This window comes from Copidosoma floridanum, unplaced genomic scaffold (assembly GCF_036245765.1).
Source record: "Copidosoma floridanum isolate Cflo_tuat_1 unplaced genomic scaffold, Cflo_Japanese_pri ptg000030l, whole genome shotgun sequence".
Lineage (NCBI taxonomy): Eukaryota > Metazoa > Arthropoda > Insecta > Hymenoptera > Encyrtidae > Copidosoma > Copidosoma floridanum.
The window spans coordinates 16,013,156-16,040,725 of NW_028321907.1; the positions used below are offsets into that span (position 1 = coordinate 16,013,156).

The window sequence follows — 27,570 nt, forward strand, 5'->3', positions numbered from 1 at the left end:
TTAATTCAAGGTAGTTGACTTACCGACCTGATGGTAGCGTAGAGCGCAACCTTAAATTACTTGCTGGTGACGATTGCGGAAAACACCCGCTATGTTTATAGTTTTCTTATTTTCAAAAGAACACTTGCAGGTTGTAGGGTACTTATTGTTGTAGAAAATATATCTTTTATTATGTGGTTTATTAGTAGCATACGTAAACGTGGTGACTAAATAAGATATCATTAGCTACGGCTACGGCTGTATGTAGCTATTTACGCTTTTGCATTGCGTGCGTGATAGAGTAAGTTTAACAGTTGGTGAGAAATTGAGAAAGTTGAATGAAATGTTACTGTTAAATTTCTTAAATAAAATTTTCTAATATCATGGACGGAATTTGCGAGCTATTCTTTCCCATCGGATATCTAGTTGAACTATTGTAGTCATTTAAATTTTGATAAGACACAATGCACAGGCAGATCAGGTGTCTGTGCACCAGTGTGAGGTTGCACTCACAGATGGGGAGGATCGTTAACAAAGTCTTCAATTCGGATTTAACAAAAAAGTAAGCCTACGTTGATTGTATTGATTCGAGTTCGACATTGAAAATGATAATTATTTTTTGGAATGTAAAGAACCACTTGATTTTAGAAGCCGCAATAATAAAGCGTACAAGCCCTCTGTTGAAACGTTTCCAAGTCTTTTCAATAAGGCACAAACTCACAAATCCAGAAGAACAACAGTGTTAAACAAAATTTTGATGAGACATATAACCGATTTAATGGCAACAGGGGAAGTTGCTCCAACTTTGTTGGGCAGAGGAATAGAAGTAACTCATGTCGATGTTGCTCCTGACTTTAGTGTGGTCAATGTATATTGGATTGCTCAGAATAATAATGATGCAAACGTTACAACGGATCAAGTTCTAAAAGTAGCCGCTGGTCATTTGCAGCACGAATTGTCCCAGCTGAGAGTTATTGGTCAAGTGCCTCCCGTGAATTTTGTGAGAAATAAAATTTACAACACAATTAAAGAAGTCGAGGATAGATTAAAAACAGTAGATTTCGGGGAAGATTTTGAGCCAACAGCTCATATTATACCAGAGGATAGAACACCTATCCTCAAAACTACCTTGTCTGAAAAAGTAAAACAACAGATTGAAGAATTAATGAAGCAACAAAATAGTACTGACGATGCCCAAGAAAATGAAGAGACAGAGGAAGAAGATGATAATGCTCTCGAGATTCAGGTTCCGGAAATGAGACAGAACGTTATGGGCTTTGATCATAGTTACGTTTTGGCAAAGGTTGGTATTATTGTATCTCACGTCATTTTAAATTATTTATATTGGAATAATCGTAATGGAATTTTGTGTGTTGAATAGGTCAAAACTTCTCTGGGCAAAATTAAAATTGCTGAAGAAAGAAAAAAATTGAATTTGCCAGAATTTCCACAAGGCAGCCAAGTGCCTAAAACAGAGTCTTCAAACGAAGTAACCGACTTTTTAGCCTCCAGTAACGGAGATCTGAAAATCGAAAAGTTTATAAAGAAGCGCTTGTCAGATGAAAAACGCAAACTTAAAGCTTTACCTTATGAGGCAAAGTTGGAAGCAGAAATTGAGTGGATCGAAAAAATGGGAAATAAAGACACGAGTGATTATTACGTCGACGACGTATGGGAGGATGATTATCGCAGTAAGAGTAATAAGAAGTAACACTTGTTTGTTGACGTAATTTTTAGTTTGTTTAAACTGTAAATATATTAAAAAATTCATACGTATAATAAAACTAGGATTATTAATGTTTTGAAAATTGTAGAGGAACATTTCTATACATTTTTAATAACCTTAACAATATATTGATAAATTTCAATGTTACATAACATAATTATCAGCAAATGATTCAATAATCAAGAAGAATGACATGTAGCCTCTTAGTCCGCGCCGATTTGAAGAACGTCGAAACAGACACCACACACTCTGACGGGTTTGTTCAGTCCAAATTTCAATATTGGAACATCTTGGCCTGAACATTTGCTGCACAGTATCCTTCCACAATGGCGACTGAAAATGTTTTGATTCGTGAAAACAAACACACTCATTATTCTACAATAAAAATGAATTATCATATACCTACCAATGATGTTTTCGCATGGTAAGAGAAAATTTTGTACCGCACTCTAGGCACAGATCTTTATCTGCCCACGGTGCTTCTTGAGTCAAGGACTCCAACAGTCTATAAAGCAGTTGCTTCGTCGCTACTTGATAATTAAATATCGTTATGCCATCTTTGTTCATGGAACCGAGACATGCGCCGAATTTGACGAGAGTTCGGCATAAATTGCCGTTTCCCTTCATGTAAGCAATTAAGAGAGGCGTGTTTCCATCGAGATCTTATCGGAACAATGAGTTTGTGAATCGATCGAAATAAATTTACATGAGACGCAAAAATTAATACAATCAACCCAATACCTGCATTGTTGAGAGGATACTGAGGCATGCACTCGAAAAACAACTCGCAGATCGTAGCCGCGTTATCACGACCGTACCTCGCAAGCTCGTGGAGTGGATTGCGGCCCTTGAGATTGACTGCCTCGGCGTCGAGCGTGCACTCGGTGAGCAGAGTTCGCACCACAGGCACGTGTCCCTCTCTAACGGAAACGTGTAGTACATTGTCTCCATCGGCATTCACCGCGTCAAAGTGTATGCCGTTCTAACGAGAGAATATTCAATTTCTCCATGTATACAGGCAGTTAAACTGTATGGGGGAACAGAATATTTTACGAGTCAAACCTGCAGCAGTGCCGAAACAACGGTGGCGTGGCCAGCCTTGGCAGCCGCGTGCAGAGCCGTATTCCTGTGGGCGTCCGTGTCGTTGACTCGTGCCCCGGCTAGTATCAAGCTACGGACCAGCATTTCATTACCACTGACCGCTGCCAAGTGCAGCGGTGGTATCTGCATCACGTCCTGTACCCTTGAATTCACATCCACCTGCGAATCGTAAAAAGGCCAAACAAAATTAAACACTCCCGGAATACACAGCAACGACGACATTAGTAACGTTTCAACGCGCCTGTATCGAGAGCAAAAACAGTATGCTTTCCATGTCGTTTTTCTGTATGGCAGTGTGCAAAAAGTTCCTGCCCTTGTTGTCGAACTGTTCCGCGGCCGAGGGCAGCCTGTCCAGAATAGCCTGGGCGGCCTTGTTGTTTCGCACGGCCAGCGCAGAGGCGAACGGGCTCTGTCCCTTCTTGTCCCTCTGGGACAGATTGATGTTGGGATGGCAGAGCAACAGCGAGATGATCTGAGCGTGGTGGTTCTGTATGGCAACGTGCAGGGGCGTCTTACCTTCGGAGTCCTTAGCGTTGACGTTAGCCCCGTGTTCTATCAACGTTTGTACAACCTGAAGCGGAACGAGATACGATGAAGCAACGACAAGGGAAAATTCGTAGCAATAGATGTGTCGCGTACCTGCTCGAGTCCCCACTGGCAGCACAGGTGGAGGGGCGTGCAATCGTCGCGCGCCTCCTCGCCACCGGCACCATCCGAGCCGGCTCTGCGCGGTGAATTGAGATCGCAGCCGCTTCTGATCAAGAACTGGGCAATGTCCTCGCGGTTCTCGTCAATGGCCCTGTGGAGGAGGGTCTGCTGGCAGCCGTCTGGCCCGGGCGACCAGCAGTCGGGATCGGCACCGTGCGCCACGAGGCTCGACGCCACGTCCTCCTGCTCGGACTCGAGCGCGTCCCACAACGGACAACCGGCCGAGGTATCGGCCCCGCGCCGGCACAGGGCCTCGACCACGTCGCCCAGCCGGCAGTGCACGCTCAATTGCAGGGCCGTCTCTCCTTCGGTAGTTCTGCAATTGAGGTTGTTGTTGTACATGGCAATAAGTATACTTTATTAACAATAAGCAGCCGCGTCTCACCTGGCGTTCATGTCGGCCCCGTGCTCGAGCAGAAAGACCGCGCTGGCCGAGTCCTCCTTTAAAATGGCCTGGTGCAGTGCCGTGTGGCCGGCCTCGTTCCTCTGCTCGAGATCGGCGCCCGCCGCAATCAGCGCAGCCAGTATCTCCCTGTCCTTCGGCACCGCTGCCAGGGCCAAGCTCAAGGGACTCTCCTGGGCCCGGTTCTTCGCGGCTAGGAGCTCCCGGCGGTCCTCGAGGCTGTTGCCACCACCGGCATTGTCGAGTATGGCGCGCAGGGCCTCGTGTCTGCCGTGCTGGACCGCCAAGTGGAGGGCCGTGTCGCCGGAGAGCGTGCGACTGGCCAGGAGGCTGGGACACCGGTCCAGGAGCCGGCGACAGAGCAACCCGAGGCCCGAGCGCGCCGCCTCGTGCAGCACGGTCCAGCCCTCGCGGTTGCGCGCCTCGAGGCTCTCAGCCGGGGCGCGCCACTTTCTCTTGGCGCCCTGCTGGCCGCTGCTGCTCTCTGTGGGCAAGCGGGCGCAAAGTTACTTGGTATAGCCACTCGATCCGACGGGTGGACGAACCTCGGGGGTCGCAGGGCTCGAGGAGAAAGAGGGCGGCGGCCTCGCGGGAGTCGCGCGCCAGCCGGTGCAGCAGGGTGTCGGCCTCGTCGCCCGGGTAGAAGGGGTTGGCCGAGGCGCCGCGTCCCAGGAGCTTGGCGGCGCCGGCCTCGAAGCCGTCCGGCTCGGCCAGGAGGGCCATGCACAGGGCCGTGTCGCCTCGCTTGGTGCGCAGCTCAACCTCGAGCTCCGTGCTCGCCAGCAGCAAGTCCAGCAGGGCCTCGTTCCTCTCGGCCACGCAGCAGTGCAGCGGACTCCTGCGGGTCGTGCGTCACAATTGTTGTATTTCCAAAAGGCCCGAGCAACTTATGTAGGTATATATTGTATGTGTGTATGGATGAAGCAGACCAGCCATCGTGGCTCTGGACGTTCGGGTCTAGCCCGGCTTTGAGGAGCCTGGCCGCGACGGCGAGCATGTCCCGGGAGGTGTGGGCGGCTAGGAGGTGGAGGGCAGTCCTGCCGTCCGATTCGTCGGGCCGGTCCAGGCCCTTGGTGCTCCCGGCGTTGTTGTTCTCGAGCTGCTCGACGATGAACTCGGCCGCGTACGAGTCGGCCTTGATGATGGCCGAGTGCAGGAGGCTGTGGCCGCGGGAGTCCTGGGCGCAGAGGTCGGCGCGGTGCTCGACCAGCGTGCGGGCCAGCGACGGTTGACGGCTCTTCAGGGCCACCTCCAGGGCCGTCTCGCCTCGGGAGTCTCGCTTGTTCACGGCTGCCGGGAGCTGCGGGTGAACGACGATTATTCGTGTATGTGTCGTGGTAGTTTGGGTTTTGAAGGAGGAGTCGTCGACGAAATTGCGACAGAAAGTGGCTAGCATCTCATTTACCCTTTTGGTTTAAAACGATTTATCTATGAAAATCGGGATAAGCAATAATCTGTAGGGTAAGTGACGATTTATCTGTTGAGTACATCACAGATAAGTCCCGACAACTCGATATACAAGTGTTGATGCCAGAGCGGGAAAAAATAACCCAAGGTAAAAGATACGGGAAAAAAAAAAATCCTCGTATTTTTAAGAAAAGGACACTGTCTATTAGGATAAAATTCAAACCGAAAATTGTACGTATAATTAGATCTCAAATACATCCGTCTTAATCTTTCTCAGCTGTTCTTCTCATTTCCTCGACAATGTGCTCGTATATATTTATAATGTATACATTAATCTAAATTGTGCGTATGTGTGTATCTATATACGCGTTTAATTCATTCAGCGCATAGGGAGAGAAGCGCGCGCGTGCACGCATACATGGATGTATAGGTACTTATAAACGTGTATTATGCGTATTAAATGGTACGTATTAAATATACCCCAGGTATTCCACGAAAATGTGCCCTTTTTTTTTTTCATTTTTTCGACTAATAATGTAAAATCGAAATCACCCTAAAATAACGATGTAACAATCGGGAAAATGTCAAGTAATGACTGCTTCTGCTAACGGTTGTATACAATTTTACGGAGATTTTCAAACACACTTGGAAATAAAATGAAAGGTCAATTAAATTTGAAAGGCGTGTACTGCATAAGCTCGCAACTTGCCGTACTGGCAGGCATAAATTTTCGACGAAAAAGCCACGAGTACATCATGATTTATCAAAAATTTGCGATAAAAAAAAAAAATCCAGCTCTGAATCATCATGATACATTGTGAAACTCCCATCACAAAGCGATCCGAAACCAGTGAGTCAAATGCGGCCGTTTCCGTAGGGTAATCGCGATTTTTCTCGTTCACCCCAAAGAAAACAAAAGCTCCAATCTTTTACGGGACCACGTAAAATCAGTGCACAGTTTTTTTTTTTTTTTTGTTTTTTTTTTTTCAAGAAAATAAGTAGCTCGCCTACGAAAATAATTCAAGTTCCATCCGTGCAAAAGTGTGGCGGCGAAAAAAAAGGAGGAGGGGGGAGCATATCATATAATAATCATCACGATCATCAGCAGAGAAGAAGAAGAAGAAGAAGAAAGGCGATGAGGAAAAAGAGAAAAATCGAGGCAGGCGCGCATGACGTGGCGAGGACGTCCAGTCGTCGGTGCGTACTACACCCCTATAGGTATATGTACACTAGAGACTCGAGTGTATTTGCTGATGGTCTCGCTTGCTCGCGCGCCACCGGAATCAGTTGGCCTCGGCCCAACGCGACTGACGCTACCGTAATACCCTACTTGAGTGAATTTTTCTCGGCCGTTCTTTTGTATTATTTTTGTTTTGTTTGTTTTTCCCACTTCTCCCTAAGCGCGGTTCGATGCTTCGTTATTAATATAGAGAAAACCACTAGTCGAAGGGGCCTGCAAAACAATGAAAATCGGCCGCGTGAAACGAGCCCTCGGGAGCTTTTCTGCCTAACAATCGCGCCGTAAGTATAAGTACACGTATGTATAATATACTCGTCCGCGACGGCGATCGATCGAGGATAAGCAGGTGTTCCAATCGCGATAATTGTTCATTACTACAGGTATACACGAGCGCGCGGTACACCGAAAAAAAAAAAAAATAAAAAAAAAAGGTCCAAAGATGAGTCGCTAGGCCTTATTTTTCCATATCATTTCTGTCCGTCGTTCCGTTGGTGATGCGAACTCCTCGTCTTTGTATTTATTGGAGCCGCGCACGCGTGTGTGCATCCACTTTATTCGTGAGCGCCAAAGCGCCAGTCGATTCGGTTGAGAGCGTTTTCGCGCGAGCCGCGCTTCTCCGATAAGACGAGCAAACGCGCGCCCGTCGAATCCACGAGTGTCCAAAACACAAGGGTTCAATCGGTTATCTGCGGAAGCGAGAGACAATTATACACACAGTGAATCATGAGTCTTTCCGCGTGTCTCATGCGGCGCGATGCCGTTTTTTGTTTTCCTTATCGTCCGCGCTGGTGATAAATAATTCTGGGCTTGTGGTGCGGCGAATACACGACACTTTACATCCGACGGGGGACAAGCTCGCTTCTGTTCTGTGTCGCGTTCCATCGAAACCTTCCCAACTTACTTTTACACCCGTTAGTACATGTACATCGCCTCGTTCAAATTGAACAAGTGCAACGTTGTCGAGGTAGGACGTTTCGGGACGAAATGAGGCTCTGTCGCATTGCATCGGGAAGTCACAGGAGGAGGCCGAGCAACAATGCAGCAACAACACTCGCCTGTGAGTCATTGGACATTATATTCATTTACCTCTCTCTCTCTCTCTCTGCGTCCGAGAGAAAAATATACGTTTTTTTTTTTTCTTTTCAATTATAATGTACAGTATGTTTTCGTTACACACGCGCTTCCCGGTAAATTGTACCGATCTCCCGAGTGTATACCGCGATGGTATAAATGTCCCAACGGGACCGAGCGGAGTCTCTCACGCGAACCGTATAATTACGTATACACACACGTGTGTATTATTTGATGAGTCTTTTTCATCATAACACGCAGGCCTGGCGCTGCTAGCGACGACAGCTCGCGCGATGATATGCTACAGATGCACGGTGCTACCGCCCCAGTACGTCGGGGACGTGGACCAGCCGTGCTCGAAATTCGACGCCAGCTCGAGGTACTACCACGACTGTCCGGCTTCGACCTTCTGCGTGAAGCGAGTTATTCATTATCGGCTGCCAAACGGAAGTGAGTATGATACGCCGCGTTGCCGATCGCCGTCAAACTATGAATTATTCAACCGAGCGATCGAACTTTCTTTGGGCATATTACGTACACTTGTGCGATTGAATTCTATGGCGATGGAGTGCAGTTTGTTTGATTTGTCGTTTTTCGTTTTTCAGCGCTGGTAACCACGGCCGAGAGGAACTGCGCCTCCCAAAAATTCGTCTTCCAAGACTACAACTACAAGGACAGACAGTGGCACGCCAAAGAATCCGTCAACACGGAAATTTACTCGGAAGGCTGTTTCAAGGGAGAAGACAGGGGCGCGCCGAATGGGCCCTCGGAGTACTGCTACTGTTCCGGGGACTACTGCAACGCGTCGCCCCCGGTAGCTCGACCACTTGGAATCGTCGCTGTTCTTCCCTTTCTTCTAGTCCTCGCTGTGCATTTGCGTTCGAGCTGACTATGGCCTTGAATTATTTAAGCTGAGATCGTTTATCTTTCTTATTCTCCGTTTTTCCGTGGTACGAGGCTAGTGGTTCGTCGATGCCTCCACGCCTTTGGGGGAAAAAGATTAGACGCGATCTCTGAACGCACGATATTACGAAACGCTTGTGATATGAGAAAAAAGAAACAAAAAGAAAAAAAATAGATGTACATATTTTTAAATGTTTACCGTATTTAAAAGCAGTAAGATAATAATTAAATATAGCAAACTGTTACTTAATGATTTCTGTACAAAGAAAAGTTGGAGAGAAAGAGAGAGAGAGTTCTTACGAATGTCGTGTTAAAAATAAAAAAAAATAGGAGAACACTTACCTCTGCGTTGTGTTCAACCAAATATAAAAATACGACGTCTTCCCGTTGCAGACGAACGGCGGAATGTAGCGGGTATTCACTTTTAGTCTTCAACAGTTGGTACAACAGTGGTCCAGGCATTTCTTTAAAGTCCTCGCCACTTAGGTCATCCTAGCATGAAAATTCGTTTGTTTTAGCAAAATTCTTCATTCTTGTATTAAGACAGTTTTGTATTTAATAAAATTTACGATTAAAAATCTCACCCAGTGACATGATATTAACGAACTACAGTGATCACGCAATTTTTTTGCTCCCAGCTCCTCTGCCACCGTGTACAGCCTCACGCAATCTTGCAATTTGACACTTCCAATTAGATACCTTTCACACCTGTCAACTAATTCAATCAGTCCAAATCCAGATGCAGCCTTCATTAGTTCGAGAGACAAATCTTCCTGATTCACGACATCCGAGTATATCCATTTCAAGAGAATGGAGCCCACATTTCCATCAAGATTTTTCCAGTCTGCAATCACAAGAAACATAGTTACCATCCTAAATGAGATATTTACACATTAGCGAATAATAATATACAAAACTCGTACCTAAAACTGCTTTTTCTGGCAAAGAGCTCCAAGAATCACTTCTGGCAGCAAGTACAAATTTGTGAACAGGAATGTTTCTGTCCTGCAGAGCAACAGTCACATCGCTGCGATATATAAAAAAAACGGTTACAAACGTATACTCAATTGTTCCGCTTGGATTAAAAACTTGAGACCTACCTGTAACGTTGCCCCTCGTACATCTGAGATATCTGAGATAAGAGCCTTCCAATAAAGCCCTGATCTTCTTTGGTTGCCATTGCTAGTGCATGCTTTTGCTGCAACTCGGTATAATTATTGTAAAGATTAACATACTGCTCTCTGAGCAGAGCTAAATGCTGCTGCCACTTTTGTGAATCTGCCGAATCTTCTGAAAAAAATGTGAAAACGAGATGGAAACTTTCATGCTTGTGCGAAGCCTTTTTTTGCACAACGTTGGAGTATATAAGCTTACCCATGGTTCAAGGGACAAGATGTTGACAAACACACTATTATCTCAAACGGCAAACGTCACCAGGCATTGATTAAATGCTCAAAAAAAATGCTGAGCTTTCATCTATCACACAAAATTCACTTTTCTTCCCAAAGATACTATCAGTTCCTCGCCATTCCTGCTCTCTTGGCACAAAATCATCTACAACTGTGAAGAGCTATCTTAGTCTAAAGGTATAAAAAAACACCATTTATTTGTTATTTGATTAATAAAACAAGCGGCTTTTTAAAAGTGACATGTTTGGTTGGCGAAGCAACGGTACTACAACCAACTGTATAGATTGTAACGCCCCTATCTATAATCTGACCGCAAATATGTTTCGTTACACCCACACGGCACACACTGTTCACTGCCACTTGCGAAATTGTACGTGAGACGCTGCTGATGCCACTACAAGTAAGGGTTTATAAAAAATAGTGTTACAGAGTTCGTTTCATACAAATTTTTTAATCGATACTTTATTTTTAACATTACTTTAGATTAATTCCCGGACAAAGTGACAGCGACATTAGTTTGTTTGCCAAGTAGTTCCGATCCAAAAACGAAGATAACTTCACCTAGCTTAACTTGATTTTAAAGAGGAACACATTGCTCTTTGGTGTGAATGGTGTGTTTGTGTGTATGGTGTTTACTGTTTACTGTTTAAGACGTTTAAGTGTTTAGCTCTCCGTGTTTGTGACATTCCTGCATTTGACTTTTAAAATAGCTGCATAACGGCAAAACACCGGTTACAATGGAACCTCAAGATATTTATTACAACAGGAATGAATACGTCGAGACTGTAAGTATACGTATTTGGTTGTTAAATGAAGCAAAAACAACAAACCATCGATTTAACCTCGAAATTGTTGATAACATTATTATTCCAGGCTTCGGGAAACAAAGTTAGCCGACAGACGGTGTTGTGCGGCTCACAAAATATCGTTTTGCATGGCAAAGTGATCGTACAGTCGGATGCCATTATCAGAGGTGACTTGGCGAACGTTAAAACCGGACGTTATTGCATTATCGGCAAAAACGTCGTCATACGTCCACCTTTCAAAAGATTCAATAGAGGGTGTGTACACAAACAATTCCATAGTGTCAAGTTCGCTGCTCATTTCATCTTTATTTACTCACGCCATTCAATTGTAGGATAGCCTTTTTTCCACTACAAATGGGAGATCACGTTTACATAGGGGAACGTTCGATCATCAGTGCAGCAGTTGTTGGTTCTTATGTTTACATAGGCAAAAACGTCGTCATTGTAAGTTTTGATTATTTTCTGAGTGTTATTGCTGTAGAAATACTTGTGATGCTAATAAACGAGCTGTGTTTTCCTAGGGAAGACGTAGCGTTTTGAAGAGTTGTTGCTACATCGAAGACAACACTGTAATTCCCCCGGAAACAGTTGTACCCTGTTTCACGAGATTTGGTGGTAATCCAGGCAAATGCATTGAAGAGCTCCCAGAGTGTACTTTGGATCTGATGCTGGACTTTACAAAGAACTATTACCAGCACTTTTTGCCAGCCAGTCATGGATCTTAACAGGGTTTCATGTGCATTTAGGAGTACTTATTGTGACTGAATGAAAGATACGGCGAGAATGACAGAAAAGAATGAATTGAATTTTATTGTGAATAAGGTTGGTGCTGTTTAAATTTTTTTTTAATTTATGTACTAAGCTTACTTATGTGCGTAATCGATAACTAGATAGCTTTATTTTATTATTCTAATAATATTCTAACGTTATTTAGAACTTTCTAACAATGCTGTGCTCCATGAGTATGACTCACAACAAAAAAAAAACAGAAATTTCAAATAAAACTACAATTACTAGGATAATTTTATATGTATTCTTATCAATGTATCTTAAGCCTATATTTTAAGAAATAGTTTCACTCCCTAAATACTAGTAGTCGTTTAACATTGACAATATATTTATTTATATGTGCTTCTGCCGGATAAATTAGAGTAACCTTTTTATCACCTACAGCATTTTTTAGAACCACGTTACGTTTTCATCGGCGCAAAAAAGAATCACCCCCATAAATTTGTTCTCTTTGACCTCAATATCAATTTCCACGAGGCTTTTTTCTTTTATCGACAACATCATGACAACATTGTTCAATCAACACAACAGGCGATGAAATCAAATATTATATTTGCACTGCATAAATTACATTTCACAGAAAGTATCGATTCAGAAATGCCGCGCAATTCGTTGAGCGTAATCTCTGCGAATCGGTACACCACATGACCGACAGCAGAACTGTCCGATCATGAATTCCTGCAGCATTAACCGAGTCGATTGTAATCATCGGGAGTTAAACGCTTGAAATTCAACACACGATAAACAATTAAAGTGCACATATCTTGGGTAACAAGCAATTTCAGTGAAACATCTCATGATAAAGATACATATTGTCTTGTTTTGCAATTTACTCAATGTAGGTACTTTTGTAAACTTTAAAAATCCAAATCCACGTAGAAATCGCATGTATGTACTTCAAACAAAATGTTTAAACCAAACTATCGCGTGCATTGTCAAAGTGCGTGTGCTCTAGGATGACGCATTGTAAGCCATGACTCACGCGATCGAGATCCACTTGATGTTTTTCATCCATCCTCTACTTATCTATTAGCTACGCGCGGATTCTAATTTTTTTTTTTCATCCTTCGGGCCTTGAACATTTTCAAATAAGCTGGGGAGGGGGGGAAACATCATGCACGGCGGCACTCGTTTGGATTCGAAAAAGTATTGCGCGCGAGCATTTTTTTTTTTTTTTTTTTTTATTGTAACGCAACATCCACCAATTAACGCTGTTATTACGAAAACGAGCGCATAATCCGATCGGAGCGATAAAGTTGGATTATTGCGCCCATAAAATCGGCAGCAATAATGTCGCGGAGCGGGAAATTCATGTTTCGTGAAAATGCACTTTTTTTTTTTTTTTAAGTTATTGCGCGGTTAGACGCGACCGTATAATTTCTTATTTCTCATCGAGAAGCGTTGTATTTGCCAAACGAATTCTGGAAATTCCTTTATACGAAACTCGTAATGTGGTTAAATTTTTTTTTGTTTTTTTTTTCATTACTTTTGTTTCGTGGGTTACAATGTTTGCCTCGACAAATAGCTATACTCTTATCGAGTGTGTGCACTGAAAATACGACGAGGGGGGCAACTCCCGCATCATCATCATCATTGCAATCGCAGGGGAGAACAAATCTTCGTTCTCACGGTAGCGGCCGTTTCGGCACTTCCGCCGGCGAATTCATCTCGGCCATCTGTGGTATCAAACCGCTGGAAGTGCGCAATCATTGCCAATGCGTTGTCATTGAAATTAAAAGTCAGATAAATAATAATACATTAAACGTCGCACATATCATTCCGGAGACGCCGATGTACCGATAATGATTGTGCTCCAAGAATATGGTGTACTCGCTTACGCATAGTTGCACTATTATCCGCGTATATATATATATGTGATTACTCGCAGATAAGTATTTTTTTTTAAAAAAAGGCTACGCTCGAAATTCCTTCTTTTTTTCTTGTTCCGTGGTTAACACGTAATCCGCGGTGATGGCCTGCGATAAGTTTTCGAGCGTGTAATTTTTACTGTTATTGCTATTTTTTTTTTTTTTTTTTTTTTTCGTATTTTCATTATTCCCGAGCCACAGTCTAATTAAGGAAGTTTTATAACTGAGCGCAAATAAGTTGTTTTTTTTTTCTTGTTTTTGTAGAGATAGCATCATCTGCCAACTAACGATGGCCTACAACATAACCCAGGGTTTCGCGAATTATTGTTTTTTTTTTCTCTGTAAGAGCTAGGCGGTAGTTACTTATGTGGCACTGCTATTTTTATAGTTCCTGTTGCGCTCCTGTACACTGTTATATAGCAGTAAACAAATTATCAAAAACAAGTACACTTTGAAAAATGTTGGATTTTTTCCTCGTTTGAAGCCAACGAGACTTTTTTTTCTCAAATAATAATCGATACACTTTTTTTTTTATTTAAAATAATTTGTGCAGTCCCATTTCATTGACACTACTAAAGAAGGCTATTAGTAATACGTTTACAATGTTCACCTACTTGATAGCGTATGCGTGATACTAGTTAATCTAACTTTCACGTTTTATTTACTTATGATAAGTAAGTTATCGAGAGTTTTTTTAGGATTCATCAAAGTATTGCTACAAAAACGAAAAGATACTGATTTATCACGAAACTTGCTATTTTCTTGGTTTATTTTCGAATCGTTCGTAACAACCATAATTAAAAAATTGTTATTGTACAAAATGTTTATACACGCGTATGGATTGAAAATGTATTTTTAATCATAACTAAAGCATAATTGAAACTTGCTTATCATCTCTATTGTAATTTTCCACGCTTATTCTGATGATTGTGTCCAGTCACGCAAGTTAGCAAAGTAAATAGATGAAATCATGAAGTTAATTGTTAATATCTTCGTAAATAAGACGATTTTTTTAGTTTTGACGTTGATCTCATGGTTACACTTTGATTTTCACTAAGTATTACTATTCAGAATAAAAGATAAAAACTACATAAGTGATAATAATTATCAGTTCTACTGCAATAGTTTATCACCTCGATAGTTTCGTACGTTTCTTAGAAATGGTAATTAGTTATCTTTATTGGATAATATCTTAGAAACAAAAAAAACTTTCACAACGTGCTCATATTCTGATCTTATCTTTTGGACAACGAACAATGGTCTCAAGGGCTTAGTCCATGGTATGACCAATCTCCCGAATAATGTGTATTTCTTTTGGCCGCAGGCCGAAACAGACTATTTTCCCGTTTTATTGCCTTTCTTTGTCTCCGTTATAATTCGAATAAAAGGCATTTTAAACAACAAAAAAAGTTCTTAATATAGTTATCTACAATTTTGTCTAAAATAAGCGTTGATGCAGGTTACAGCGAATGTAAATCATTAGGCTGTGATCATGTACCAAAAGTTATTTTCCAATTTTGAGGTCAACAACCGGATGATAAGTGATTCCCTGCAAGTAAATCCAAAAACTTGATAATGCACGAACACACATAGTTATACGTAGTAGATATGCCATGAGACCAACCCGGACCGGTTTTATCTACACCAAAAAATTAATTATCATACAAATGAGTAGTTCGTGGTCGTGGACCAGCCATATTCAATCCATTATTATGAACGACGAGCAATGAACAATCGAAACTCCAAATAAAACGTGTACAAGAAAGTAACACTTTGTAAATCATTACGAAACAAAAAAGAAAAAAAGTCCCGACTACTTGTTGCACGTGGCGCACATCATGTATTAATAATCTTTGATTTATTGTCGTGCTAATGCAACGACACAATCGAATGCGACAGCGCGCCGTATAAAAATAAAAAAGTCGGGTGTGCTTGTCTTTCGAAATAACGGAACAACAAACAAACAAACGAACGAAAATGAAAAATGAAAAATGATGATCGTTTTATCATCGGTGTATAACCAGCCTTGCCGTAAAAACGCGATTTCCGATATGTATACGTTACTCACATGACGACAGAGGAGGCCCGATCTAAGCGATACAAATATACGCATGAAATAAAAGCACGTATAACATGATATAGGAGTCGGTGAACGAGCACGTGCAACATGTGCGATCGGTGATTATATCTTATCTCTCTGGTGTTTGTTTCTTGTACCCCGCGTCAGTCGGCGCGCTGGCTGGTTGGTCCGAGAGCTATGTCTCAAGATCGAAGGAAGTCTGCATTCTTGCGTGTGTCGCTCCTCCTCCTCCTCCTCTGGCTGTGAGTGTACGTACGAAGAGAAACGATAACAGAAAGATATGGGCATTTGTGTCGTGTTTGATAATTACTTGCACGATCATCGTCGTCGTAAAAGACCATACACTTGATGTATATATATACTCTTCCGCGAGAGGAAAAAAAGAGCCTCTACATGATACTACTGCGTTTTTTTTTTTTTTTTTTATTGTATGGCCCGATAATTAATGCGGATTCTTCTTCATTTTCTCAGCTGTTGTCGAGCTTATCGGCTCGTCAGCACCTCGCTCTTGTCAAACAAAAAAAAAAACTACAACATATATACAATCCATACATATAAATATGCTTCGTGTTATCAAAGGGCTTTGGCTAATATTGTTGTTGTCAAAATAATTAAACTCGTACGCCTGTGTTTTTTCACCAATGCGTGTACACATGTATTGTTTTTTTTTTTTTCCCAACATCCCTCGAATCGCACAATCTTATCAGTGAGAACGCGCGGGCGCTTTTACGTGCGTGAAATACATTTTTTAGCTACGTTTCTTTTAAAATATATAATCCCCTGAAAAGCCAAAGTGTCCCTCGTGAGCTTCATCGTAGCTTGTTGGTGATGAGCTCGACCGCGAAAACAGCGCTACCGAGCATCAGTCCAAAAAGTAGGGTCAAAAAGGCCCCGTAGCACTCGGTGATGCCGACGCTGAGGAATCGGCTGGCCGAGCTGCAGATCGGCTTCTTGGTGTACAGTCGGCTCAGTTCTCTGGTGCGCAGGCCCGTCTCGTGTATCCTCATGGCCCTGAGGAGAGAGGAAAAGTTTGGCTTTTATTGACACCAATTGCTGATTTTAAAAGATTTTATCATCTCGCGGCCCTTTCGTATATACACATATATTATAATCCAAACAATCGACAGAAACAGCAAACATATACATCATTATCTTGTTGTTTTCTTTTGCACCGCGTGGGCTATTGTTATTAATAACTCGAGAATTGTGGTTTGTTTATCTTTCAATGTTAACCGACAGATTAATCATTTATAGCACGAAAAAGCCAGTCATCGGGGTATGTGCAGTCATCTGCATACCCGACCCTGAAGATCTCGAGGTAGGGCGACCTCCTCTTGACGACGAAGTGAGGATCGAAGACGTTGAGAAAGTCGATCTCCTGGAAGCCGCACTTCTCGTCCTCCTCGAAGCTCTCCTGGACGATCTTGTAAGCGCAGCCGGGCTCGACGTGGAAGGCAAAGTAGCCCCGACGCATACGCTCGACCCCGTCCTCTATGGCCAGCCAGTTGGTCCTCCTCGATCCCCTGGGCTCGATCCTCTCCTCGAAGATGGCTCGGCGCACCGGGTCCTTGAACGACTTGAAGTAGTAGCGGTTGAAGACGTTGTCGTGCGCCGCCAGCGACAGTGGACTGTTCAGCAGGTCGTTCAGGCTCTTGATCGACGTTGTGGTCGAGGTCAGCAGGGCCACTATGTTGGCCGTGTAGGCCGAGTACAGGATCACCGCCGCCAGCAGGGCCATCAGGATTATTATTCGCGTCGATACGGCCCGGGGCTCGTACCAGAAACCTGCGTGGTTTAGATTTTTTAAAACTTTTTTTCTTTGCAACCGAGCGTTGCATCAAATGAAACAAATCAACTCTTGAGACGGTATTTCCTTTTTTTCTATCCACCGAAAATCGAGAGAGCGCCTACTTGGTTACTTTTGGTGTTGTCAATGATTAAACTTTTTAACAAAGTCGTCCAAAAAAGCATTGGGAAAACAAACGTTAGTATATGATTATTAACGCGGTTTGGTAAAGGCGCACAGTTGAACAACATTTGTGGTGTACAGTTAAATGTACAAATCATTGGCCAAAGTTGAGTGCTACCTGAATTTCAGTACCAGTACAAACAAAACCAAACCCCTCACATTAATAATAATAATACGAAAAAGAATTTACTTGATAGTAAAGACCAACAAGTTTTATCGTCAAGCTCTATTGGTGGATGTACACAAGAGGATTGATCGCCAATTTCAGAAAGTTTGATTTATTGAGTATAAGCATAGGTGGTATTTGTTGACTGGCATCTCGGTGGGACCGTTTTTGTTTCTCGTACATACAACAGACACGCCATCGCGCCATTCGCGACTTTTACGAGTGCATAATTATATGGTATGTATAACACGTGATGGATATTACGCACAGCGCGACGAAAAACGCGAGCGATCCGAGGCGCGCAATTAAATTTCCACGCTCATTCGCTGGATGGAGGAAATGCCTGGAGTCCTTCGACGTGAAGGCTCGATCTTTCGACGATAGGGATGCCAACAACGTGGTTTGTTCATTTTTTTTCCATGCAATAACAAAAAAAAAAAAAAAAAAAATGGTTGAAAATACCCTGCTGGGACACGGTGCCGACGACAACGAGCAGATCGTCGCTGAGGTTCGGCAGTCGCGGCTCGAGCACGTGATCGGCTCGGTCTTTCCACTGCAGCCACTCGAGTCTCATGGCAGGATACAGCAGTGCGATCAGCAGCACTACCAGGCCGAGGATCACCAGCCAGACTCCCGAGCGGAAGGGCAGCCGGAAGAGGTTGGACGTGGACGACAGCGGTGGCCGGCGAAATATGAACCTCGAGCTGGACAACGGAAAACAATGGCTTTTTAGCGGAATGAATAAAAATATAAAAGAGAGATAGCGGTGATTCTCACCCGGTGGGTGTCGAGAGGGATATGTACTGTATGACGCCGATGCGCTCCCGAAGCAGGAAAGTCCCGGTGCCGCCGATGTCGATCTCACCCCGTTGCAGCATACCGATCATGCCGCCCCACGAGCCGTTCGGGCTCTGGTAGCCCCAGGTGTCCGCAGTCGCGAAGCTTACCCTATATTGGATTGAAATTTACCACTGTGTCAATACAATGTACCTTTGACAATGGAATTCGATGTGTTTTGGTTGGATGCAGTGTTGCGTACACTGTATGCATCCAAGGGAGTAATTGTAAGTTGCGTCACAAAACAATCATCATGTCAAGCCCGATCTGCTGCGCTCAATCCAATTATGTCTCTAATATCGTTAAAAAAGCCATTACTTCTGCTGCAACGGTCGCGAAGATTGAAAAGATCCAAGGCCACAATAGCACCCCGGAACCCATAAAAGAAAGACTATTACGCGGCGCGTGACAATTGAAGCGTCGTAAAGTGTTAAGCCTCGCGAAATGTATATACTCAGGAATGACAGATTGTCTTGGGATGTCTTTTTTGTTTTTTGGCAGAAGGATATCAACAGTATAGCGAGTCCGTTATACATGTACCTTATGCAAATGAGTTTTTCTATAATTTTACAACTTGTGATGGTAAAAGTGGGAAAGTAAATAAAAAAACTGTGGTGCTTTTTTACAAAAAAGTGCCTATACGTATTGTACACGTAGTAATGGTCAAGGGACTAACGTGGCGTTGATCATGTTCACCAGATGCAGTACCCACGGATAGTTGCACTTGGTTATCGAGTCGATGTGCCGATCCTGGTAATCGGTCAGATGATTGATCGTATCCGGATGAGTGATCTGCGGATATTCATCATGGGTATAGCTGTATCAATTGACGTCAAGAGTAAAGCATTGAGGGAAAAAAAAGTCGTGACATTTTTATCAAGCCGTATCGAAACACTCAAATTTTCTTTGAAATTCTCGTGCAAAATGAAACGCCGCGGGTAACGCCTCGTGCGCCGAGATAACGTACATCCACGTCAACAAAGAAATCCAAAACCTACGCAATAAACTTGTGACATATACACGTTAAATCTCGGCATGAGGAAACTTTGCGAGTTGTACTTATAAACGCGATTACCAATGTTTGGTGTGAACAAATAAAGAAACAGGTGCCCAACCACAAGACAAGACTTGAGCTGAATCCCACCGAGGTCCCTTCTCCTCCTGGACGCGACGTTCCGATCCCCAATCACCAGCCCGGAAGCGATGCTCCATGACCCGCGCAACTCGTCCCGCCAGTGACCAGAGCTACCGGCCCGGTAGATCGCCACCAGCTCATTCGACTCGGAGTCCCAGAGGATCAGCTCGCTGTCCGCGAGAACCGCGGCTCGGGCGAGCTGGGCGCGCGTGTCGTCCACACTGCTCGCCGGGGGCCGGAGCATCAGCCACTTGAACGGCGTGGAGAACATTTTTTCGCCATTGGCCGCGCCAAGGAGGTCCTCGACTCCCCGACAGCCCAGGTCTAGGACGAAGAGCTGCTTGTGGGCGTCCGAGGGTACGTCCTGGTACCTGCTTTCCCTGTTGACAATCACGCGAGACAGGTGGTTGGAGTTGTTTTATCTGCGCTCGAGTGCTTGGATCACTGGGTTTTTGTTAATCAGAGAGTCAACGTGACGGCAAGTGGGAGATAAAAGTTGCCAAGCCACGCGCGTAATCGAGTACGATTTAATGCCGGGATGTGGTGGCTGAAGAGGCAAGAGCTAAAAACAATGAATGTTTTTTCGCGTCTTTTGACGAGTACCTGTTAATAACGTTTTTTAAAGGATGATTGTGAAGCGTTTATTTATTTATTTTTTTTTTTTTTTGCGTAAAATTGTGAAAATTAGAAAGGTAAGCACCGTGGATGCAATTCGCCAAGGGGGCAGTTGTTTGGGCTTTACGAAACATCTGGGCAATTTCATGGATTGTACATGTAGTTACTGTTTTTGTTGGAAATTCTTTGTTTTTCGTTTGGGTTATTTTAACTTAACAACGTCAAGGACGTTTTTTTAATGAATTTCTTGATGATACCAATTTTATGATGTACATAAAATAGTATATAAATGACGGCATAAAAGAAATAGAATTATAAAAAATAGTAAATTTCGACTTTTTTTTCATATTTAATTATTTATCACATGTTGAACATCTTTGCCAAAAATGTGTATCAATTCATTAAATCGAAGCATTTGTCCGTGAAAGTGTAAACATAGAAACGTGTTAAAAAAAAAAAAAAAAAAAAAAAATAGATTGCCAAGATAAGCTTGCATCATTAATGATCTGTCAATGAATAATATTTCTTCAAACAAGATAATCAACACAGATCGCATAAATTGGTAAATCCCACGTTTGAGAACACAATTGATCGACAACTCGATAGCAAAACTTCCCCCGACTGAGACGTTCGAAAGCTTAATTGTATAGTTGTATGCTACTACCACTTGCGAATTCTGAGTGTCATATCTTGTGCTATTTTGTAAAGGATATACTTAAGTATCCGTAGCGTATTGAAGTAAGCTTATGGTGAAAAAAATAATATAACTATGGAAAAACTCTCATGTCCAACAGTTAGTTAAAAAAAACCTTATTTCGTGTGCCAAGAAAGTAGAAAGGGTATTTTTATATATTTAGAGATTTCAATTTTAATCTTATATTGCGTTATTGTGTATAAATTTATTTGATTACTGTTTAACAGTATTGGCAAATGGTCAAATGTATGTACATACAAAAATGCAGTATAACCTCAAATTCAAGGATAGAGACGGATCATAATTGATGAAATATTTAACAAGCTTCCTTTCACTATGGCACAACAAATGAGATGATTTTTTTTTTTCTTGTAACTGATGTCCAGAACTAAGAACAAGTGTTCCCAAACTTATACTTAAATAAGTCGTATCGGGTATTTTACTTCAAAAAAAAAAAAAAAAAAAAAAAAAAAAAAAAAAAAAAAAAAAAAAAAAAAAAAAAGGTAGAGCGCATGCGCGAAAATATATGATCCAAATCCAACTCCGATTAGCGAAAAAAGGAGCTCCGCTAGATGGCGCTGATGATCATTCATTATTCGTTTTAAATCGTTTTCCAATGGTAGTAAGTAAAAGTTGTTGCAGTCTTTGCCACTAATTTTTAGTATTCGAAACATCTTCCTCTCCGAAAGTGTATGATGCCCGATCAAAGTGTACTTATTAGAAGGGCGCAAAGTAAAATTTTCACCAAGCCAGCTCGCCGAGGCGCCCAACGCTCTCTTCAACGTCCAACACCCGACTGGAAACGCGAGTAGCAGACAGCTCCCGCAACAGCTGAGTCCTCGACTTGGGATCCTGGCACCCAAAGACCGTGACTGCGCCGAAAGCCCCGGAGTACGGGAACGCGCCCTTTGTGTCCCTGAAATCCTCGAGCATGTCCGTCAGCTGGGCGCTGTCGATGGCCGCTTGAACACCACCGAAGATGATCAGTATCGGGAGGAGGAGGAGGAGGCGCCGAGCAAGTGAAATCAGATTTCTCCCGACGATGGCCATGCCGGGGGACTCTGCGGGGAAAAATATTATGGGTTCTCTGGTTTGTCACTGGAAGCGTCAAAGTCGACCGATGCGGAGAGGTTTTCCGAGTTTCTTGTTTTTTAATGCTCCGGAGATCGTAATGGACGACGATGGCGTCGAAGCGATCATGTAAATTGTTGAAAGTGTGTTATGGAGAAACGAGTTATGCTACAAGGGCACTGCCACCAAATTTTAGAATTTCAAAACGATGAGACAAATTATCATCATCATTATTTACTCACCAGTGATGGTCTTTCGCAATTGGTATGATAGCTCGACGAACTTTTATTTCAATAATTTTTGGATACGTAAGTATATGTAACGTTATACTCAACGCGACACGGATTAATTTATTGCCATCGCTATATCTGTACGTGTACACAAAGATTACACAATTTTAATTTTTTTTTTTTTATATCTTTTTCTTCCACGTTATATAGCTTTGTGTAAACGAAGATTTTGCCATGTGTGGATCAACTCGGCGAATGGGAGACAATCAAGTGGTCATGCATGGATGTGATAAGAAGCAATGAAAAGAACAAACAATGGCGCGTGCACGTTTTTTTTTTTTTTTTTTCACCACCAACACTTTGAGTACCCAAGAAATATTATATGTAGGACCACGTAAAGGCAATTAAGTATATATACTCTCGGAGAGAACGAGAAACAATACGTATCAGAGACAGTCAGAGAGACTGCCGAATGAGCACGAGCAAACAAAAACGAAAGATCGGTATGTGCGGGTGAAGCGCTTATATTGTAAAGCACGGCGCGCGTGTAATTTTCGTGAAAGCACATACACCACAAAAGCATATAATCGTAAGTGAATATATATGTGTTGTATTGAAAGACCTACGTTATAGGTACGTCGTGTCGCGGGATTGTTTATTCAGCGCGCGGTTGTTCCGCCTCCTCCTGCTTGGCCTTTCATTATTCGGTACAAATGATGTGCACCTGCACGCGCGCTTCTCGGACTCTTGAAGATGTATTATACCTGCACACGTGTACCTGGAAGCAAAGACACTGTGAGGATCTATGTACGTTTGTGGATAGCGGAGAAAGTCGGATAAATTCCATGGCGCAACGCCTGTTCCGCCCTTTACTCCTCCTCCGCGCCTGGATCCACGGATTACAGAAATGACAGAATCGATCGACAGATACACATAAGTGCCCATTACAGCATTGTTGTCCCCCTGCATTTGCACAGCCGTGCCATTTTCGCGAATTCGCGACATTACCCATGATACACCTTGTGTACCTTTGCACAGTGGATTATACACCTGGCGCGAACGATGCGTTATTTATAGCCTCATCCTCGCGATACGGATACGCAAATAACTGCTTTTTTCTCTCGATTGCATTTTAGTGTAAGTTCATACAAGTGAGCAATATCCATCCAGTCATAAGCAAGCAGATTGATGTGTACATCGGGTGAAAAATCATTACATCGAGACAAAATACACCTATAGTATCAGATTTCGTGCGCCCACCAAGCAAACGTTTATTACCATTTTGCATGCAATCTATACACACGTATTTTTCACTTCCTGTCTGGAGTTTGGTCTCCTTTATTTTTCTTCTTCTTTTCGTTCTTTGAATAACTTTGTTGACTCTGTGCCAGTCGTCTCGAAAAGGATAACACTTGCGCGGCGATCGGTGTATCGTCAGCAAAAAAAGAAGGCGGTTTGTATAAGTGTTTGCCCAAAAGACGTAACTGCCACTTACTACGTCGTCTATAATTACAATGCTGAATCTCTCGTTCGCTCGTGTTTGTTTCGAAATTTCCAAGTGTCTCGCAGACGTGATCGCGCAGACGAATCGGCTCTTTCGACGCTCCGCCTTGAACTTCATCAATACGCGCAACGTGTGCATACACGCGTACGAGCCGATGCTGTGCTATTTCAGTTTTTTTTTTTTTTTTAAACTCCGTTTTATTATTTTGCTCGTCATTGCGTTTTCCACTCTTACGTACGAGTATGTACATACTTACGAGGAAAGAAACAAGTAGAGCAAAGCGAGTCCAAGTCCGCGAAATTTTCGACTTGTTTATCAATTTTTTCCACTCGTTCCAAGAAAGAAGTCAAATATTTGTTTCCTCGTTGATGTAACGCGTGAAAAATCTCACGGGCGCGCAGATTATTCAATCTTTTATTCATTGGGAGCACGACGCGAAATAATGCCATTCGGCTCTATCTCTCGATCTGGGGATAATAAGGCCTAGGATGAAAATGATGACGATAATCATACTTGTACATAGGAGCTCATTTACGTATCTATAGTACATGTTCCACTTATAACAAATCCATTGGCATCTGCAAAGACGGGGATAACAGCCGTAATGAAAAACAACGCACGAGTTTGTTAAGAAAAGTGATGAATAAATAACCAAATGAAACGATCGGTGGTGATAATTGTTCCTCGCGCTGTTGCTTAAACCACCGACACATTGTATTTTTCCAGCTAGGCGCCTTCGAAATTTGAACGACTTTTGCCGAATGACAGCCCACAACTCAAAACGCAATGGTGCAACTGTACTTTTGTCCCGACCATCATGCCTCTGAGTATAATTTCGCGGCATTTGAATTATCCCGCTTGATGGACGAGAGCTACCACAAAGAAGAAAAGTCGTTTGTACGAAAGCCACACTGACGCGAAAGAGATAACCCATCGTATACTCGAGTGTTGTTTAAACAGTGGTTGTATCTTGAGAATCGCAGGAAAAAAAAAAAAAGATTGGCGGACCTATCTTATCGGATCTCGGTCCACAATGACAGACACACCCGTGATGTTGGTCTACTTGAATGAAAAGAAGAAGAAAAAAAAAAAGAATTCAACGAGTGGGCCTCTCGTGCCGATTCACGTGACCACCTTTTGTATTCTTATCTGCGTAAGCTGCTCATCCGGCTTTCACGTGCGCGGCACCTCCGCGCTTATAGAGGGACCATAAAGGATCTCGACGATCTACTATTAGATGCTTCACTCGCGCGCACCTACGTGTATATGTACGCGTGTTAAAAGACCAACGCAATAAAGTGTGTCAACGACGAATCTTGCTTTTGCGAAAGAGAGAGAGAAAATGCCGCATCATGGTGTACCTTATATCATTATTATCATTATGTACTAGTTGTACATTGTTGCGAAATAAGGCTGTGCTCGATGAGATAATGATGATCATGATGGTTGGGACGGAACTTATAATCACCTAGAGGACCCTTTTTTGAACAGTATTTGGCGAACAAATTTAACCATGCATTTAATTATGTTCTTGTACGAAGTACCTGGAATTATTTCGAAGCAAATTTGTCTTGGGCGTAAGAACAAATAAAAGTTTGTGACAAAGGTAAAGGCAGGTGCAACTGTCATACTTTTGGGTACATTATTTACCAATTGTCATGCTTCATTCGGTTGTATTTTCACGAAGAAAAGATTTAACAGAAAGTATCCCCATGTGCTCGTAGGAGGTGTATATTAGAAAATGGTGTCGATAACTTCTGATAGATTATTACACTCTATTTAATTCGGCATTGGGTTAAGTGCCTAACTATTAAAGAGCCATTTATTACGGCTGCATCGGCAGATTTAACTTCCACAGAGTATACTGTTGATAAAGTGACACACCTTTTGTGTGAGTAACATATGCATAATCACAAATGTTCTTTAGAAATCGTTATCTCCCGCGAGGTGCTGGCTAATACAAAAGAGTATAGAATCAAAAAATGTTTAAACTTGTGGTACGTGAGTACGTGTATTTGTACACTTATTAATGATCAAACTTTGTAATATTACGATTTGTACCATACCTGCACTCGCGTTTATCTTATTTTCACAGTGGACTCGATTAACAAAATCAATTAGTCCCTCATTGTCTGAAACACACCACCTTGTGCGGATGTACGATAAAAATTTAATTTTAAATGAGATAAAAACATTCGCTCCACATAAGAGCCATTTTAAGCTGCGATGCGAACTAGGTCCTATTTTTGCCATTTCAGCAAGTGGCTATTAGCCCCAATAGCCTCGAATCTTTACTTCAAAAAATACGCGGCAGTGCAGTCGGTGCCTCAACAATTTGACCGTCCCAAAATTGTATGTTACACTTTTCAATGGTAGAAATCTTTTTTCATTGAAAAACAGGGGTAGCTGCCCTGAACAGCAAACAACAAAATGTTTCGATCGACGTTTCAAGATCACCCGAAATTATCGCTCCCATTTGTACACTTGTCGTCATCCCGAACTCTCTAATAACCGCACCATTTACGTAACAACTCGTTTCGGTTTGCATGGTTTATCTTTCGGCCGTGCCTGGCTTGCCAAATTTTTATGTTTTTCTTTATTCTTTTATCTTTATTGTAAATTTAGGCACATTCTTGCGAGGTAAAGTCCTTTACTCTGACGTAAGAGACACAAGCTGTGACGTAACGGCAGGTGGAATGGAGTTTCGATGTTAATTTGGAAGCAAATTGGACCTGATAGAGTCGAAAACAACCTGAAAAACGATCAATCTCGTGATTTCGAAACGTCCCTTTTGGCCAAATTCCTCGCTGGAGCTCGTAAACGACGTCACCCCGACAGGGCAATTTTCCAAAATCCGTTCCCTCGAGTCCTTTTTTTTTATTCAACACCCAAAAAACACAAGTTACTCTGCTCAACGTTTGCTCGTACACTCGTTATTTCACGCTCTCGGCTGAAGAAAAATCGACCTGTGTTTTTTGCTGTTAATTATTTCTTCCCCCCCTCGCTGGACAAAGAAACACAGTGCACATTGTTGTTCATAGCCAATGACCACACGACGGTGGAAGAGAAATACAATAATCCCACACACGGTCGGTTTTGCTAACACACCAGGACCTAAGACTCAACGTTGATTTATCCATACCCAAGTGTACACATATTATTGTCCCTTATTGTCGAAGCAACAGGTGACGGCATTGATCGAGGTGCGACGGAGAGGAAGAGAAACAGAGAAGGAGGGGGGGGGGAGAGCTGCAAGCTTTAGAGGCAGTCGGCTATTAAGAAGCGCTGCGCTCCACGCACACGTATACACCCAATTACACGCCGGGGGAGAGAGCCTCTGCCGCGCTCTCCCGAGCATAGGTGTAGTATAGCCCGCGAAACGCTCGCCGAGCCGGCAGTTTCAAATAAACCGTCGCGGCAGGAGCCGCTCTTCTTGGCCTCGAACCACTGTCTTTTCTCCGTTCGCGCGCGGGTGGACGTGTACCCCCACAGAGCCAGACCCATTTCAGCCGGCTGGTGCGTTGTTGGTGTAAGACGAGACACGTTCAGAAAGGTGCGAGGGACATGCTGGACAACGTCGTCAAGGCCGGGATCATGGACCGGAAGCCCAGATTCGAGTCCAAGGCGCCCCAGAACTTTGAGGCCGAGGTGCCACCGCCACAGGGTTAGTCGATTTCTTTTTTTCTCCCCTTCTTATCTTTTCCCCATTACTCACGGATCGATAGTTGTACGCCGTTCAGGGTGCGCCTGATTTTCCCGCTGCACTTTTGATACCTTGACCCAAAGGTGCGGGGACAAGATGAGTGCCACGTCGGTCGATATGGTACAAAAATCGGATGTACATGGAGTTTCCTCTTCC

General features: G+C 43.0%; 6 protein-coding genes across 7 annotated transcripts in view; 4 read left to right on the forward strand and 2 right to left on the reverse strand.

Moving 5' to 3' along the window:
* The first annotated feature begins 40 nt into the window (after positions 1-40).
* Positions 41-1,762, forward strand: LOC106639604 (uncharacterized). The gene is made up of 3 exons (XM_014353301.2): positions 41-541; positions 628-1,282; positions 1,361-1,762. The coding sequence occupies exons 1-3, from the start codon at positions 444-446 to the stop codon at positions 1,688-1,690; spliced, it is 1,083 nt and encodes a 360-aa protein (XP_014208787.2). The 5' UTR covers positions 41-443; the 3' UTR covers positions 1,691-1,762.
* LOC106639695 (ankyrin repeat and FYVE domain-containing protein 1) lies at positions 1,694-10,504 on the reverse strand. The gene is made up of 14 exons (XM_089596410.1): positions 9,913-10,504; positions 9,639-9,828; positions 9,462-9,565; positions 9,123-9,382; positions 8,881-9,030; positions 4,847-5,217; positions 4,459-4,755; positions 3,900-4,394; positions 3,446-3,830; positions 3,048-3,377; positions 2,768-2,965; positions 2,447-2,687; positions 2,112-2,367; positions 1,694-2,038 (listed from the first exon to the last, which is right to left on the reverse strand). Exons 1-14 carry the CDS (start codon positions 9,914-9,916, stop codon positions 1,909-1,911), a joined length of 3,411 nt encoding a protein of 1,136 aa, XP_089452536.1. The 5' UTR covers positions 9,917-10,504; the 3' UTR covers positions 1,694-1,908.
* On the forward strand, positions 6,524-9,144 carry LOC106639696 (uncharacterized). Its single transcript, XM_014353448.3, has 3 exons — positions 6,524-7,621; positions 7,897-8,085; positions 8,241-9,144. Exons 1-3 carry the CDS (start codon positions 7,549-7,551, stop codon positions 8,522-8,524), a joined length of 546 nt encoding a protein of 181 aa, XP_014208934.2. The 5' UTR covers positions 6,524-7,548; the 3' UTR covers positions 8,525-9,144.
* A 102-nt stretch (positions 10,505-10,606) lies between the features above and the next one.
* Positions 10,607-11,478, forward strand: LOC106639669 (Dynactin 5, p25 subunit). Its single transcript, XM_014353397.2, has 4 exons — positions 10,607-10,732; positions 10,821-11,008; positions 11,086-11,197; positions 11,275-11,478. Exons 1-4 carry the CDS (start codon positions 10,685-10,687, stop codon positions 11,476-11,478), a joined length of 552 nt encoding a protein of 183 aa, XP_014208883.2. The 5' UTR covers positions 10,607-10,684.
* Positions 11,479-11,505: 27 nt separating this feature from the next.
* The window catches only part of Picot (putative inorganic phosphate cotransporter protein picot), a 33,717-nt gene continuing 17,652 nt past the window's right edge, over positions 11,506-27,570 (forward strand). The window contains exon 1 of one of the 2 annotated variants that reach the window (XM_014353396.2): positions 11,506-11,575. Coding sequence is in view for 1 of the 2 variants with exons in the window: in XM_014353395.2 (XP_014208881.2) it covers positions 27,276-27,375 (100 nt within the window). In the remaining variant the exon portion in view is untranslated. Of the gene's footprint in view, positions 11,576-27,076; positions 27,376-27,570 lie in introns of those variants that run through there. The other variant, XM_014353395.2, reaches the window with a different exon arrangement.
* LOC106639605 (ionotropic receptor 75a-like) lies at positions 16,300-21,962 on the reverse strand. The gene is given in 7 exon segments (XM_023392601.2): positions 16,300-16,501; positions 16,789-17,275; positions 18,088-18,329; positions 18,403-18,573; positions 19,139-19,254; positions 19,578-19,968; positions 21,634-21,962. Coding segments are annotated over 7 exon segments (1,932 nt in total). The 5' UTR covers positions 21,957-21,962.